We start from the raw sequence: 18,817 nt of genomic DNA on the forward strand, positions 1-18,817 counted from the left end.
ATTTCTTACTGCACTAGTATCTACATATAGCAATGGAAGAAAGAAAGCTAGAGCACTTATATCTTTCGGGCATACTGACACTAGGAACTGACAACAGAGGGAATCTGTGGGAAAGATAATCCCAAGGGTTTGGGGAACCATGGATTATTCAGAACTGCTGGGATATACTGGGATTAGTCCTAGTACCCAAGCCATGGTAAGACTTACTACATCAACAGAACCCTCCCCACATAGATGCAACTCTAACAGACTTCACATGGTGAAAGAAATCACGCACACTTCACAGTTTTGGGTAAGTATTTGCTTCATTTCAAGCATCATTAACCTTCCACTGACGTCCCTTATTTAAAAATGCTCTTTAAATTAGGTATAGAGAAGAAAGCAAAAGCTACAGCACACTTCAGTGTGGTATAATTCCTACGAGCGGAGGAAAAAAATGGCTGTTTCTATTTTATCTTTTCTGCCTCAACACCGAGTGTCATGCCGGGAATTACACTGGGGCTAGGATTTAATGGCCATGCCAGGAATTGGAAGCAGCACGTGTGGACCAGAATTTAAATCCCATGGACGATTTTTCTTGATGATTTATAAAGCATGAATGAGGATGTAATTTAAAAATAAGCCCTGCATCCTATTTAAAAAGATAAGAAGGAGCTGGATGTGTGTAAATGTTTGGATTAAATATGACCAAAGACTGCACCGTATTTAAATGGCTTGGCACTTTAAACATGATGGAATCAGGCTTCATAATGGTGCAAGCATCTACCTAATGGAACTAAATTTGCAATACAGGTGCATAGTGGAAAAGAAGGACAGACAAGTGGCACTGAGAATCTAAGTGAGATGGCATCAAAGAATGAAACTATTGAGTTTAATGATTGACCTTATCGGAGGCTTTCTGCTCTGACAATGAAGATGTGAATTATCCTATTATTCTAAGCAGATGGATCATCTTATTAATGTACCCTAGCCTTTCACATTTTTATTTAACTTTAAATTAAATTGAACAATTTCAGTAGCATCCCTTCAAGGAAACAGAAGCTGATTCTAGAAATATTTTCTGTGGAGCTGTAAGATACATTTTTTCTTTCCAGAGACACACTTTCAGCTCTGCCACATGATAGTGCTCTGGCTTTCATTTGGATATAGCTGAGGCGTCCTGGAAGTTTCTTTGTAAATTCCTTCAAATCCACAGGAGCTAAAAGAGATTCAAGGAGCCTGTGCTTCTCTTAATGACTCCACATGGAACAGCATCTCTGGAATTCTGGTTTTGACAGGGTTAGCCACTTGATAGCCCCTGTTACAAGGAGCAGCACATGAGCCATAATCAAATGTTTTCTGAATTCATCCTCAGTACAACTCTCCCCTTAAACCAAAAATTAGGCAGTAAAGTAATATTTGTTTAGAAACACTTACTAGGTACCTGCTTAATACTATAAATGCTATCCTGGCAAAACCTTCACACACAAAAGAAATATTTTACTGGAAGGTCAATATCTGTAACGACTGAAAGGAAAGGAGCTGTTTCAAACTCACCGACAAAGGCTTCTGTCTTAGCCCTGATTCCACTTTTTTTTCCCCTTTTTGGTTTTGTTTTCCTTTCAGCATATTTTAGGACCTAATCAGCTTTATAAAAGGTACCACTGTTAATCTACTGTTTGTCTTGGTCTTCACTGCAGCTCCTTAAAAGATAAGAGTGCAAACAAAGCAAGAATTAAGGTCATTCCATTTAAATCCTTCAGAGAGGAAGACAAGGCCTAAATTATTGCTGAGGACCACAGAGAGGAGGGCTGGAGGAATCCAGGATAAAAAAAAAAAAAACAAAACCAAAAAACTCTCATTGTTTATTATTTGCCAGTCTCAGAGCAGCCCCCATCCCCATATTTGTGAAGGGATTACCCTCCCACCTTCAGAGATTAATGGGAAGCCCAGACAAGTCCCTGGCCTACAGTCCACCCTGCTGCAGAGCACATTCTCCAGGAAGGGAGACCTTAAAGTGCACTCACTGGGGAGACCCAGAGTAGGAGACAGACAGCTCACACCCTGCATGCAGCCTGATGGGATTCTCCCTCCCGCTGCCAGAGGTACACAAGCAAACATAACTGGCATGGGGATGCCATGCTTGTACAAAGGCAAAACCACATTTTAGCAGGTGGTAGCTATGAATGTGAAAATCTTAGCATGTATCAGACTTAAAAAGGGGGAGGGGAGCAAAAAGAAAAATAATAATCCATGTGAGAGCATTGCAGGGGCATGTAATACTCAGCCCATTTCTTCTATAATCCTGATTGCAACCCCACTACCAATATTTTATTTGAGACCGAAGTCCATTTAAATGTGCTTGGATTTTTCTTTTAAGATTTTATTTATTTCAGAGAGTAAGCGAGAGAGAAAGAGTGTGAGAGTGTGCACAAGTTGGGGATGGGGAGGTGGGAGAGGTAGAGGGAGAAGCAGACTCCTGAGCAGGGAGCCAGATGTGGGGTTCAACCCCAGGACTCCTGGATCATGACGTAACCCAAAGGCAGACAGTTAATCAACTAAGCCACCCAGAGACCCTTTGAATTTCTTTATTTGTTGTTGCTATAGTTGTTCATTAAGTATCACTAAAATATATTAGTATTAAATTTTTTTTTAATGTGGTAATGGGTTGATCTGTTTAAGTGAATGATTCCCTGCCAAGTTTTGTCTTTAAAGAATTAAGGTCAGAAAGCAGAAAGCACTGTCTATAACCAACAGAGATGCAGATTCTTAATCCCCAGTATTTAGTAAGGCTTGACACACAGTAAATGCACAATAACAATTTGTTACATGAAGAAAAGCTGGGGTATTTTTGACTGCTATAGTAATAACAGTAGTAATATTAATAATAACTTTTAATGTTTACTGAATATTGACAATGTAAATATGTGCTAAGCACTTCAGTTATTTACCTTCCTTAAACCAAACATAAACATCCTATGGTTATTATCCCCATTTTACAGACGAAAAAAACCACAGCTCAATGAAGTTAAGTCACTTGCCCAAGGCCATATAAGTAATTAGTAGCCAAGCCAGCCTACAGGGCCATACTGTCTTACTCAAAATGCTGTACTGCTGCCTCTTCAAAGCAGCATTTCTTAACTTGAGTTTAGAAAATACTCTGTGACTGTTGCTGATTCAATGGCATTCTATCAGATGAACAAATTACCTTTAGAGAGAATGAGGGCTCCATCTTTAGCCAAGATATGAGACGAGAAGAGACTTCCTTCTTAGTGACCAAATTTTGTCCTCATCTCCCAGAAGAATTTAACTACTCAGAAAATACAGTGACAATTTTGGTGTGGCTCTTAAGTCATAAGAACAAATTTCCTGAAAGGGGTAATGCTCCTTAAGAGATATCTTACCTCCACCAGTATACACACACACACACACACACACACACACATACACACACACACAGTATGTCAATTTTTTTCCCAGACAGAATATCTGTTTACAAAACCCTTGGCATATGGTGGGTTTTCCTGGCTTTCTACAGTGTTTGATTATGACTGGCCTCACTAATTCATTTCATTGTGTGTTCACCCCTCTTTGGAAACTGAACAGGATTAAATTGCATTTTTGAAGCTTTAGCAAATCACCGTGTGATTTAAATTAGAATAAAGACAAACACTGAGATAATTTTTCCTTACGAAAATTGTGATAGCATTTCTGGCCCAGCAGGAACGTTTGTCCAGAGACTCTTACAGTCCCACTTACTCACTGGAATGCCCAGTTCTAAGTATATTAACCATTCAGTAATAAACGCAGAATCCATAACCAAAGACTAAGCAGACTGAAAAGCCATACACAAAACTGATGTTTCCTCTTAAAGAATCCTAAAACCCCATTTTTAGCAAGAGTCCAATTTATTCTCCCTCTAAACTTTATTAGTTTATAGAGTAGGCCAAAGAGGACTGAGTTATATGATAACTTCTCCTCTTCAGAGGAAAGTGCTAGAAATATGGTATTTCTAAGTCACTAATAAGAAAGTGATAGTGCCTAGAACTAAAAGATAAAGGATACCCACTATTGTTTTTAAGTATATGTTACAGAGCTATTCAAGAATTAATTTCCAGCATGAATATTTACTCAGTCTCATCTGCAGCAGAGGCAATAATATGACCGGCCCTTCCAAATAAAATGAGTCAATAAAATAAACATCAAGAATTAAGAAGGTGTTCTCCTTTGTGGCATCTCTAGCAACTCTATAACAGAACAGCTTTAATTTATAGAGACCATTTAACCTTCCTAACTTCAAGACATGATGTTTTGCTTAGAACCTCTGGATGCTTATTTCGTATGGCACACTTTCTGTAGCATTTTAATAGGATGAGCAACAAGCTTTTGAGGATGAGAGACCAGAAACCCACCATTGAAACAAGTATGTTTTATTCATCCCTCTTCATTTTCAAACATAAGTCTATAGATTCTGCCATGACTTTGAGGTGATGGTGACTTGGTCCTATATTCCATAGGAAGCATGGAAGTGGTCTTCATTTTGCAGTGAAATTTATCAGGCTTGTCATCAGATAAGCTTCCAGGGTTTTCCCGCTGGACAGGCAGTCACCCCTAAAGGTGAGCTGAATACAAAATAAAGTATGTTGCTATGGTACTGTAACAGCTTCCTTTAAAGGACAATTTCATTTTAAAGAAACAGAAGAATCTTCCACCCTCATTCCCCATCCAAAATGAAGGAAAAGAATAAGAAATGCAGTAAACAAACTTCTGCTTATAATTCCTAGGCATCAGTGTTATTTAAATATCACATTTAGGAAATTTTGTACTGTCCAAAAAATGACTAATTAAAAAGAAAATCTGTTTTTAAAGAAATTGTTCCCAAGGTAAGCCAAGTACCCAGAGTACAAACAAACACCAATTTGGGGAGAAACACTTTGAGAGACACTGAATTAGTACTTTATGATATAAACATTCCTTTCTTCAATATAAGGCCTACAAATTAATTATTATGTATCAAAGTGACGGTATTTTTACTACTGAAAGATTTCCAGTGGACTGAATGGTTATCTGACCAACCCACGGTTATTAATCAACCCACAGCTGTACTTTGTTTGCTTTATGAAGGATAACCAATTGGCCACATGCAAATGATTTTGTAAGCATCCCCCTAGGGAAGTGTGGATCAAGATGGCGGACCAACCACATGCACGTGGTCGTAGGCACACTCCCTGGAAACACAGATATTTTAACAGAATAGATTCATGGATATAATAAGGAATAAAGGAAATCTCCATCTGCAGACAAAAATTCTAAAGAACCTAGAAGAAAGAAAAGGAAAGGGAACTGAGAACAAAACCAGAGAAAGAAACAGCAGCAAACCAGGAGCAGGAGGGAAGTGCCCATTCAGAGAAGTCTTACTCTTAAGAGCAGGCCCTAGAGGTTTCTTGCAGGTTCACTAAAGAACTGCTCTTAGAACAACAAAGTCTAGTAGATGTCCCTTTTCCCCTTGTTTATACAGAGTTGTTGACAGGAGCTGCTTTTAACCCCTGGCTAAATCCTCAAAACAGCGCTCTCAAAAAATATCTTGCCTATAGTCTCCCCATGTGGGTGCAAGGCCCTGAAACGGGAGATCAGGAGAATGTAAGTAACTCTTGACTAGAATAGACAGGGAAAGAGGTGTGCTAAGGAAGCATCTTTGCCCAGGAAGAAAATGTGCTACCTGCCTCAGCCTCAGATTTAAACACCACTTATTTTGGCAGTTGAAGGGTTGAAGGATCTATATATAACTGTGGCTCTATGCCCAGGAACCACAAAAGGCTGCCAGTCTCAGTCAGCCCTCCTAGTCATGGGACAGGCTTGTTTGTAGGATGAACCAATAAACACTGCTTCAGAGGAGACCTGTATTGGCTATCTACATTAATGAGCCTAGTCTTTCATCATTAATTATGTTAAATAAACAAGTGAAGTTTATGAGATATGGAAGGAAAACTAATTGTTTTAACAACAACAGGAATAATGATGAAAAGCTTTCTAGAAGATTAAAGATAATTAAAGGAATAAAATAAAACTGAAAAAATAAATTCTACTATCTTCAAAAAGACTTAAGAAGCTATTGCATCCATTAGACAAAAATAGAATTACTATCTAGTGCAATAAGACCAAAAAAGAAAAATACTAAAAAAGAGAGAGAAAAAGAAACAAAGTACATCTATCTTAAAGAAAGATACAGGCTGTTATTATTTGTAGACATACAATCTTCTACCTAGATAATACAAGGGAGTCAACTGAAACATGACTAAGATTAATAGTGTTCAGCAAGCCAGCTGATAGGAGATCCATATACACAAATCAACAGCTTTACTACAAGCCAAGTGGGAAGACGCTGTGGTGTGGCTAACCTAACTTTCATTCCTCTCCTCCTTTCCCCTTGCTGTCTCCCTTGCCACTTGAAGGCAGGGGCGTAACACAGTTCTGGCTTGCAGGGAGTGGGCCAACTCTCCTGAGGAGCTTTTTGCATTCCTTATATAGGAACCATAACTTCCCCATCTCCCTCTCCTTCTTGTACAAATGCTGACATTGGGCTCCATCTGCACTGAGCATCTTTTGAAGATGAGGCCACAAGAGACAAAAGAGGCACATCCCCTGCTTAACGAACTTGCTAAACGAACACTGGCAGCTGCTTACCTATGGACTTTTGCTATGTGAGTAAAATAAGCTCCTGTTTCTTAAGCCACATTTGGGTTTTCTGTTGTTTATGGCCGAACACACTCCTAAATGATACATATGTAATAACCGATGCAATGGAGAAAGTATTTCATGCACAAAGGAGTAAAAACTGTAAGATTAGAAATAACTACAAGAAATATGTAAGACCTGGAAGAAGAAAATGACAACAAAGAAAGGCTTCAAGAAAATGGATGGACCAGTTTCTGATTGGGAAGTCTTCCTCTGATAAAGCTTTTAATTTAAAAGCTAATATAGTATTAATAAAAATTCTAATAGGATCTTTAATGGAACATCACCAGCTGAAATGAGCAAAAATAAACCTACAAACATTTTGGGGAAAAAAGGTAAAATGATGACAATTTATTCTATCAGCTATCAAACATACTATGAAATTCCATTATTTAAAACAGTATAATCTTATTGCAGAAATACACAAATACATTAATGGAACAAACAAAATCTGAAAACAGATTCTTGAATATGAGGAATTTTGTATATATAATAAAGGTGGCATCTCAAACCATCAGGAAAGAATGGATATTTAATATGGTGTTGGGAAAGTTAAGTATCAATTTTATAAGAATAATGTTTGGTCACTATGTCATACACATAAATTCTAGATATAATGAAGACCCATATGTAATAAACTTTAAAGCACTGGAATAAAATAAATGATAATTTTTAAAAATTTTATAAAGATAAAGATTGACATATATGATTGACATAAAGGAACCAACAACAAAGTTAAAACACAAACCACAGCTTGAAAGAAATGCCTTCAAATGTTCTCAATATATACTGAGGAAAAAATATCAATATTAGTAATGATTATTTTTTATTAACATATAATGTATTATTTGCCCCAGGGGTACAGGTCTCTGACTCATCTCAATATCAGTAATTATGGTGTTCTTACGCATCAACAAAATGCCAAACTCAATAGGAAAATGGACAAAGATTTTAAACAAACAAGGTTGAAAAAATACAGAGAGTTAAAAGATACAAAAAGATATTTAATCTCATTAATAAACAGAAAATTGCAAATTAAACAGAGTTTTTGCCATCAGACTAGCTTAAGTTGGAAGGAATGTTAATATACAGTTGCCAGGGGTGCCTGGGTGGCTCACTAAACGGCTGACTTCAGCTCAGGTTATGATCCCAGGGTCCTGGGATCCATCACCGAGTCAGGCTCCCTGCTCAGTGGGGATACTGCTTCTTCCTCTGCTCCTGCTCTCTCTCTCTCTCTCTGTCTCTCACATGTGCATACTCCCTCTTGCTAATAAATAAAATCTTTTAAAAAAATACACAGTTGGCAATGGGTAGAAAATGGTATACTCTCATACACAATTGTAGAACTGAATGGATATAACCATTTTAGGGGAAGGCAATCAGATATTTCTACCCATCTTTAAAATGCACATGCATTCTGACCCAGTGATACCATGAATTCTTTTAGTTCTATCATTCATCTTACTATCACAATCAATATCCCTGGAGGAATAATCTGTAGCCACTTTCAATAGTATAGCTTATTACATTTACCCACCCCCAATTCCACTGGAACTCTTCTGGTGGGAGTCATAAATAGCTACCTAAATGTCATACACAATGACATCTTTTAAGTACTTGTTCTATTTTTCCTTGGAATATCTGATGCTGTGGACCATTCTTTCCTTGATATTATTTTCTCTTTTGGCTTCTAATCCTCTTCATTCTTGTTTTTGCCTTCTAACTCTCAATCTCTTTTGCTCACTCCTCTTTCTTTGATCCTTCAAAGTTAGTGTTCCCCAAGGATCACTGCCTGGCATTCTCTTTCTTACTCTACCTCCAGGCTTGGTTGAACTCAACCCATGGGTTTAAATTCTATTTACAGGTTTACAAATATCTTCAGTTCAAACCCCCTACTGAATTCTAGATTGTTATTTACACCTCCCTTCCAACATCTCCACCAGGCTCTTCCACACGTATGCCAACAATCTCAATAAGATGTTTCTCTTTATATATTCCTTGTTTTGGCTGAAGCTCTATTGTCCACCCAGTTACAGGAGCTAGAATCCTAGCAGTCATCTAAGACACTCTGCCCTCCCTCACTCTCATATTCAATCTGTCAAACGAGTCTCATGGCATCTTAGTTATACCTCTCATATCCAACTGTTTCTCTCTATTCTTATCACTACCACATTTGTTTATTCCCCCATCATCTGTTCAAGTTCTTAACCTGAAATGCATGGGCTCACATGAATCCATGGGTGGACTTCAAAAGATCCATGAGCCAATCAGTATTATATGTAATATACATAAGTCACTTAAGTATTATATGTAAGTCTGTATATACACAAGTGCTTCTAAAAAGGGATCTGAGGCTCCCAAAAGGTCAAGAACAATTAGCTTAATCATTGTTATAATTTCCTAGTTATTCCTCTGGCTTCTAGTCTCACCCTTCTGATGTACCCTGCAACCTACTGACATACCCTGCATCCTACTGTCATAATGTCTTTCCAAAACATAAATCCAATCACGGCCCTGCTATTCCAAACTGCTACAGTATCTTACCATGTTAAGATTAAAACCTAAACTCATTTGTAAGGCCATCTGTGATCTGGCTTCTGCTGACTTCTGTTGACTTCTGGAGCCTTTTGTGTTTCAAGGTTCTTTCCTCCTTACTCCAACCCATGATAAATTTGTAATACTTAATATGTCTCTAATATCCTGGTTGTTCCATACCTGTTTATTTTTGCTCCAGCTGCTTTCTGTGTCTGGATGCCCTTATTCACAAAGCCATTCCTGTGTTTCCTTTATCCATCAGACCATTCAGCCCAGGGAGAATTGACCACTTCTTTCTCTACACCCAGAGTACACATCATATTATACAGAGCTTTATTATGATCTCTATATTCCTTCATGTCACCTACTTGAGGTTACAGGTCAACTAGACTGTACACTTTCTGAAAGCAGGACAAAGTCTTGTTTTTGTTCTCTGTAGCAAATAATACAATGTGCCTTGTGAGGCTACTCTATAAATGCTAATTACTTTAAAGGGGATACCAGGTTGGTTGTTTTATTACCATCAATTCCCTTTCAAATGTTAAAAAGAAAAGAAGTGGAAAGAGAGATGAAGAGAAAAAAGCATCTTAGATAACAGAATGTGACTGAAAAACTTTGCTAGGTTCTGTATCTTATGAATATCCTAACTACATTGCAAAGATCAAGAATTCTAAAACAAATACGAAACAAGGAAGATGGTAGACAAATTTTCAACTTCTTTTTTTTCCAAGTAGGTCCCACCCTAAGCATGAATGGAACCCAGTGTAGGGCTTGAACTCACAACTCTGAGATCAAGACCTGAGCTTAGATCAAGACCCAGATGGTTAACCAAGGCATCATTAGAAATCTTCAACTTTTGCTGGGAGCTCAATATAGATTTCTACTGCCTTCACTCAAATATTAATTTTATTAGATTCATTTCTCATAACCCTTCAGTAAAATTAAAAGATGCACAGTCCAAGGTCTATAGTAGTAGAAAGTAGAATTAAGGCACAAGTGTTTTGAGGTTACAAATCAACTAAGTGAAGTTTAGAGAATAGAAAGTAGCACTGCAACAAGCAGCTTTTATATTTAAGGTATAAAAATAAAATAGTCCATTTTGATTCTAGGATTTGACATACTACATGCAAGATTATATCTTTATCAAAATTCCTTTGCATATAAAATAGAAAAATTATGTGCGCTCCTGAAGAATATGTATCATATTGCATTTGTGCATGGTCAAATGTTGAATGCAGAAAGGGAAAAGGAAAGAGATGAAAGAAAATGTGCTCTACATTCACCTGAGGGTGGAGGGGAAGAATTTCTAAAAAATACACCAAGTTCTTGAAAACGAAGTTTCCTACTTGCTTCAGTGAAATAACAATCTAACATAAAGAAGGCATTATCATTGCATCATGCAAATATTGACTGACTTGGCTAATCAGGGCTGTATATCCACAGCCTTTTTTCCCTGGAGTCTGCAGCGACAGCTTTGTGTACTCTGCAGTCTCTTGTGCCTGTGCCAACAACTGATAGAGTATTAGATCAAAGCCTTGATACACAGATGCCAGGCAATTTGGTATTAAACAAGCGATAAGAGTACAAAAGAAGTCTCAATGTACTTTCACCACAATTTGAACAGCAAATAGTTAATTAGGTTGATAATAGATGTCAACATTTCATATGATGTCATAGTTCTAGAAGGTATAAACTTCTCCTGTCTCAGATGAAAAACTAAATTATTCTTTTAAAAAAAGCAAAGATGAGTAATATTTCACTATTTGTGATTTTTCTAACCTGAAGCATTTAGTTAAACACGGTTTTAATTTTCATCAAGGTTTTCTTTTTTCCTATAAAGAGACAGAATAGAATTTTTACCTGCATAATTCAAGTAAGGTGTTTAAAAGGTGATATGATGAGCCAGTAAAGTTTGCATTCAATGCAAATAATCAAGGCTTGAATTCATTAAGAATTATGGAGATGTTGCTATTTCCAGGGTTGTTTTTTTTTTTTTGAGCTTTCTTTCGTGTGTGATTTATAAAATATCTTACCCACTCATTCCAAAAAAAACAAAAAAGGACGTCATGAAATAAGAAACATTTCTAACCTACTGATACTTTTTCTAAATGGTAATAATCAACTATCAAGTATTTTAAACAACTAAGTCAAACATCAGAACATTGAATGCCTTAAAAAAATTTTATGTGATCATATTAAGAGATCAAAAGTATGAAATGCTCTCAGGTGTATTTTTTAGCTAGAAAACATATAAAGGTTATGAGAGAGACAATATATCTTCCCAAGTCTTTAATATCAAGCATGAAGTTAAAAAAAACATATATATATATATGCCTTTTCAATAATGAATGAATTACTAGGGGCACCTGGGTGTCTCAGTTGGTTAAGTGTCTGCCTTCAGCTCAGGTCATGATCCTAGGGTCCTGGGATCAAGTCCCACATCGGGCTCTCTGCTCTGTGGAGAGCCTGCTTCTTCCTCTGCCTGCCTCTCGCCCTATTTGTGCGCACTTGTTCTCTCTCTCTCTCTCTCTCTCTCTCTCTGTCAAATAAAATCTTAAAAAAAAAAAAAACTTAATAAATAAATAAATAAATTACCAAACTCGGAGCAAAGTTTATAAGTTGTATTCATTGAATGTGCCAAAGAAAACCCAAAGCACAAAAATAATCCAAAATGTCCACAGCCAGATCATGTTAGGGGAGATGAAAATAAACATCACAGAGATCACAGAATTGATAGGACTTTATCAAGTAAGTGAAGTGTCACTAACTTTAACTGGAACAACCACATGGTAAATCTCTGGAATACTACTTCCCTTTTCCAGATTTTATAATAAAATCAATGTATATTAACAGTGCCATCTACTGCTTATCAGTAACACTACAGTGCCCCAAAGTGACCCACGTGAATCCAAGACATAATAAAAATAAAAACAAAAGTATTTTTATTTTTATTAGGGCATCATCATCATCGGAAGTTGTCCACAGTGCTATTCTGAGGGGACTATAAAATATGATAAATGTATACAGTCATCGACTAATTGCTTTATTTATTTTTTTTTTAAGCCATGTTTGCTTCCAAATAGTGATTCATGGGAAGAATAATGTAGTGGGAAAGTACCGTAGTTCAAATCAGGGGAGCTAGGTTCTTTCTCTTCTTCTTACTCCACCATTTTTTTATTTCATTTTCTGGTTAGCCTTCACAATACTTTCTGGCATTATGTTAATGAGGTAATCTTTAGAATGTATTCCTATCAAGAAAAAAATATATCATGTGGGCTCCAGAATGAAGGCATCTACATCTTCTTCAAAACCTTTTCCCAAAGGCTTTGCAGACTTAACTGAGATTTCTTTAGTTGAGAACTGGGATACTTACTTTAAGACTCTCTAACACGCAAATAAAATTATTTAGATAAAAACTAAAATATACAGGCAATTGGTTTATTTAAAATAGAGAATTCTATATTAAGAATATTAACAAATTAGGTAATTTAATAAACATTTTCATTTGTTTATAGTCTTGCAGATAGAGGTCAAATTCAATGAGAATGAAGAAACTTAACCCCATGGATTCACGTCTTAAAAATATTTTAACTTCGGGGTGCCTGGGTGGCTCAGTGGGTTAAGCCGCCGCCTTCGGCTCGGGTCATGATCTCAGGGTCCTGGGATCGAGTCCCGCATCGGCTCTCTGCTCAGCAGGGAGCCTGCTTCCTCCTCTCTCTCTCTCTGCCAGCCTCTCTGCCTACTTGTGACCTCTCTCTGTCAAATATATAAATAAAATCTTAAAAAAAAAATATTTTAACTTCATGGTATCCTGTACATCTTGATGTGATGCACTGAGAAGAACACAATATTACTTAATGTAATATTCCTGCCAAAAATACATAATCGGAATAGAATCATGAGGAAACATCAGAGAAACCCAAATTAAGAGACTTTCTACCAAAAAAAAAAAAAAAAAAGGCCTGTAATTATTTAAAAATGTCAAAGTCATAACTGTTCCAGATTCAAGAAGACTAAAGAGACACGACAACTACAAGCAATGTGTGATCCTGGATTGTGTCCTGGAGCACAAGGAAAAACTGACATAGAAAATATTATTGGGACAACTGTACTAGTATTGAATCAATGGTAATTTTCTTGAATTTGGTAAATAAATCATGGTTATATAAGAAAATATCATTAGACAAGAAATACATTCTGAAGTATATGGAGGAGATAAAGGGGCACTGTGTCTGTAACCACTCTCAAATGTTTCAAAAACAATAATTATGTATGTATGCATACATATAAATGATAAAGCAAATGGTAAAGCAATATATATAGATATAGATATAAAGATATGCAAAGCACATGAGGCAAAATGTTAGTAACTGGTGAATCTAAGTGAAGGGTAACCAAGGAGTGTTTTGTACTGTTCTTAAAACTTTTCTATAAGTTTTAAATTATTTCAAAATAAAAAAGTAAAAAAAAAAAATAATGGTAGATACATTGCCTTTCATTTTAAAACATAAATTTTAAAGCTGGAAGAGAATGGAAAAAAAAAAAAACCAACCCCACATAGCTCAAGCATTTTATTTCATCTGAGAGGAAGTTGAAGCCTAAAGGGCTAAAGGGCTCAGGAAAACTTCGTAAGGTTGCAGAAACAACGAAAAAACTCCCACCTTCAGATCCCCACTAAGTATCCTTTCCAGCAAACCACATTGATTCTACAAAAAGATGATACATCACAGAAGCAAACATATCATTTCACTGGCTAAGTCACTGCTGCCAAAACTTCTCAAGTTCCTCATCATACAAGCAATTCATCCCCAGTCTGCGCCAGCAGTTTGCTGGGCATGAGGATAGACAATGGAAGAGCTGGGAACTCAGAGACAGTGGGGGAGGGGCTGTCCCAGTGCATACATAACCCCAGCTGTGGCCTTTGATCTTATTTTAAACCTGAAATTACACGTAATGGGATCAACTCTTGGATTAACAGAGCAGTTATAGGCATTTTCTATAGATAGTACATTTTGTTGGATTTTATGTCTTTTGTTACATGATAAAAGATGGTAAGAGTCAAAAGTACAAATGCTGGGGTTCTTAGAATACAACATTAACATGCCTTTCCATATTACATGTTGTCTTACACGGTACAATCAAAGCTCGTTAGAAGGTAAGATGAATGAGCCTATTTTCTACATTAAAGTGCCAGCAGTTACAGAAAAAGCAAAGAAAGGGGAGGAAGAAAGGGGAAAAAAAAAAAAAAAAACACATCAAGAAATAAGGGAAAAACAAGAGTTCCTTTAGGTAATCCACACACTTGAATTATTTTAACTTACTGATCAAACAGTGAATTGTAAATAAATTAATAAGATACACTTTTTATGTACAAATCAGTCTTTTTGTCTGTACCATAATAGATGTATTTATGTTACCTATCATAGCCTCTAGTAAGTTATCAATAATAACTTTTATATTAGTTTATTCACTTAAAAGGCAATAATCGAGTGTTAAAGGAAAATACTGTTTTCATAATGCTCAAAGTTCTGATTTATTTTTTACAGATTTCATTTATTCATTCGAGAGAGAGAGAGAGAGAGAGCGAGCATGAGCAGAGAGGAAGGTCAGAGGAAGAGGGAGAAGTAAACTCTCCACTGAGTAGGAAGCAAGACTAGATAGGGCTCAATCCCAAAACCCTGCGGATCACAACCAGAGCTGAAGGTAGACACTTCACCAACTGAGCCACCCAGGTGCCCCTGTGTTTGACTAATTTAGTCCAAATTCTGTCAATCTACCAAAGTTTCATCTGTATTTCTTCAGCAGCACCAACACTAAAGCCACCAGATACCAAATAATACGAATGATAATTCCCCATCCTTAAGTAATTTTTTTCCTCCTGAATTGGCTAAATTTCAATCAATGTATAAATAAAAAAATATAAAGTTTTAGACTAGATAAGCCCACAATTCAGCCTGCTGGTAGTGAACCTATTACTAAATACGTAATGTGTACGTATTTAGACATACATGCCTGTTGGTGCCTCTCAGGGTTCCCACATCCCAACTTTGTTTCCCATTCACTGAAGACTTTCTGACTGTAACTATATTTAAACCTATGTAATTATAGAAATAACTGCTAGATAGAATTTTCAGAAGCATCAAGTTATCACTTCTAGAGTATCCACTGAAAGCTGAGTAGTAATGGGAGAGGCAAGATAACATGTAATCAAGACAGTGGACTATGGGTCAAGCCACCCAGTGTTGAGTCCCGACAGTGCTATCAACTAGCCTCTCTATACCTCAATTTCCTTATCTGGAAAATGGGGTAATAAACTAAGCTAGATTATAAATCTGCAGCACAAAATCTTGTAACTGACTGTGAGCTATTATACACAGTTTACTAACAATTTAAAATTTTCTTTTGCACATATTTTACAAGACCCTTTCATGAACATTAATGCTCTATTTTTTTTTAAGATTTTATTTTTAAGTAATCTCTACCCTCAACATAGGGCTCAAACTCATAATTCCAAGATCAAGAGTTGCATGTTCTAGCAACTGAACCAGTCTGCCCCCTACCCCCAAATATGCTTTGTAAAGTATCATGGAACTTCTGCATCTGGCACCTGAATTTGTTTTTTGTTTTTTGGTGGTTTTTTTTTTTTAAGATTTTATTTATTTATTTGAGAGAGAATGAGAGGAGAGAGGTCAGCAGGAGAAGCAGGCTCCCTGCTGTGCAGGGATCCTGATGTTGGACTCAATTCTGGGTCTCCAGGATCATGACCTGAGCCGAAAGCAGTTGCTTAACCAACTGAGCCACCCAGGAGCCCTGACACCTGAATTTGTTAAAGTGGAGACTCTGGTCCTTAACCCCAGATAGAATGGACTCTTACAGGGTTGGGGGAGGAAGGGATAGGGCCCTGGACACTACATTAAACATTTTACCTAAGAGTGTGAGAGTGTTATTCATTTATAGATATCCATTTACTTTGCTCATTTCCAATTTAAATTTATTGCCTGATAAACCACAATGCATTATGATAAGACAAAATGTAAATAAGTCATCCTTGCCAAGGAATACATGTAACACACCCTAACCTAAAAATGGTGCCCTGACCAGAAAATGTTTAGATGGTGGACTGATTAAAGGAACTTCCGTTAAATCTGTTTCCTAGGTTTCTGAGAAGCTCTGCAAATTGGACTATATAATAGCTGATGTTTATTGCCAAAAATGGCATTATTCCTCAAATAAGTTATGTTCTGGCCACAAAGTAGCAAAGCTAGTCTAAGAAATGCAGGGTTGCCAGTTCCCACCAGAAAGTAACAGAGTAACATATATTACAAAAACCAAAAAGTCTAATAGTCTCTGGCTCCCCTAGAGCACTTCTCACCTACCTTGAATTTTGGAGTTCACTCATTTAGGCATTCATTCACTCAAAAAATGTTTCCTAAGTACCCCCATATGTGAGGCACCAGACTTATGGATGGTAGATGCCCTAAATTTGTTGATCCTGCTCTTTTGCCACCACATCTATAAATTCAACTTCAGTTCTATATGAGAAGTTTGTGGGAACATGGGAGTGGAATGATTGGAAAAGTAGAATATTTAAAAAGAAAGCATTTGCAGAACTGAAATAAACTGACATTAAGATCTGTTGTATCTTCAACAAATAGTATTGGACTGCAACATAGAAAAGAATGAAACTGGACCGCTGTCTTAGAGCATAGACAAAAATAAGTTCAAACTGGATGAAAGACCTAAATATGAGACAGAAAACCATCAAAATCCTAGAGGAAAACATAGTCAGTAACCTCTTTGACCTTGGCCAGAGCAACTTCTTACTAGACATGTCCCCATAGGCAAGGGAAACAAAAGTAAAAATTAACCACTGGAACTTCAACAACTTTAAAAGCTTCTGTATGGTGAAGGAAACAATCAACAAAACTAAAAGGCAACCTACAAAATGGGAGAAGATATTTGCAAATGACAAAGTTCATCAAGGGTTAGTATCCAAAATCTATAAAGAACTTAACAAACTCAACACCCCCAAAACAAATAATCCAGTTAAGAAATGGGCAGGAGACATGAATAGATAATGTTTCCAAAGAAGACATCCAGATGGCTAACAGACACATGAAAAGATGCTCAACATCACTCATCATCAGGGAAATTAACAAATCAAAACTACAATGAGATATGTATACCTCACACTTTGGTCAGAATGGCCAAAATTAACAACACAGGAAACAAGAGATGTTGGCGAGGTTGTAGAGAAAGGGGAACCTTCTTACACTGTTGGTGAGAATGTGAACTTGTACAGCCACTCTGAAAAAGAGTATGAAGGTTCCCCAAGAACTTAAAAATAGAACTAGCCTATGATCCAGGAATTGCAGGACTAGGTATTTACCCAAAGGTTACAAAAATACAGATTCAAAGGAGTACATGCACCCCAATGTTTATAGCAGCATTATCAACAATGGCCAAACTATGGGAAGAGCCCATGTCCATCAGCAGATGAATGGATAAAGAAGATGTGGTATATACATATAATGGAATATTACTCAGCCATCTAAAAGAATGAAACCTTGCCATTTGCAAGGATGGATGGAGCTAGAGTGTATTACGCCAAGAGAAATAAGTCAGTCAGAGAAAGACAAATACCATATGACTTCACTCATATGTGGAATCTAGGAAACAAAACAGATGAACATATGGGAAGGGGGAAAAAGAGGGGAGCAGACAGTAAGAGACTCTTAATGATAGAGAAAAAACTGAGGACTACTGGAGGGAGGTGGGTGGAGAATGGGCTAAATGGATGACAGGTATTAAAAACAACACTTATGTTGAGCACTGGGTATTAGATGTAAGTGAGAAATCACCAAACTCTATTCTTGAAACCAATATTACATTGTATGTTAATTAGCTATAATTTAAATAAAAATTTAGACAAAAAAATATATTGTAATAATATGTACTCTGGTAGATTCTCATCCTTTCTCTCTAATCATAAAAGAAAGAAAACAGATACCCTGTGCTGTATGGAGGGGTACACACATAACTTCAGAAGCCATGGTGGAATTCTGGGAAGGCATCCTTGGGCAGGAATGAAGAGCAGAGAACTCCAATGAGAATATGCCATTATGTCTGCCCCTCCCAAAGTTTGAACATATTCTCCTGCTGGATTTCCCTCACTCGGAAAAACAAGAACTCATATGATCATTCTTATTAGTGAGAAACAATTGTCTAACCCAAAATTATGACGCTGACAGGGGCACCAAGAGCTATTTGGAGGAACACCTGATGTTGACCTCAATCGTGAGGAAAGACCCTTATTTAAATCTTGTTAAGGGAAGTTTAAGTTGCTTTTAGAGGGGCAGTTTGCTCAGCCTACGAGAAATAAACAGTATCAAGCTTTTAGTGTTCACTTGGATTTTCCCTAGGTAAATTCATTTATCTGAGCTTAGAGTGCATTATGTTTGTTCCTTCAAAAACATGAAATTGTGCTGGTTTTATTCAAAGGATGATTTAGATTCCATTTACCACAAACATTAAGTACTTTTCCTATTTACTTTTTTCAGCTGTATTT

At 36.8% G+C, this 18,817-nt stretch overlaps 1 protein-coding gene across 1 annotated transcript in view; it reads right to left on the minus strand.

The window, feature by feature from the left end:
• Positions 1-1,639, minus strand: part of LOC309868234 (uncharacterized protein) — a 50,322-nt gene extending 48,683 nt beyond the window's left edge. The window contains exon 1 of the mRNA XM_082737816.1: positions 1,537-1,639. Within this exon, the coding sequence (XP_082593942.1) occupies positions 1,537-1,608 (72 nt within the window). The 5' untranslated portion in view covers positions 1,609-1,639. The remainder of the gene's footprint in view (positions 1-1,536) is intronic.
• Between the last annotated feature and the right edge of the window lie 17,178 nt (positions 1,640-18,817).

The sequence above is a fragment of the Mustela nivalis genome, assembly GCF_964662115.1.
Source record: "Mustela nivalis genome assembly, chromosome: 6".
In the NCBI taxonomy this organism is placed as follows: domain Eukaryota; kingdom Metazoa; phylum Chordata; class Mammalia; order Carnivora; family Mustelidae; genus Mustela; species Mustela nivalis.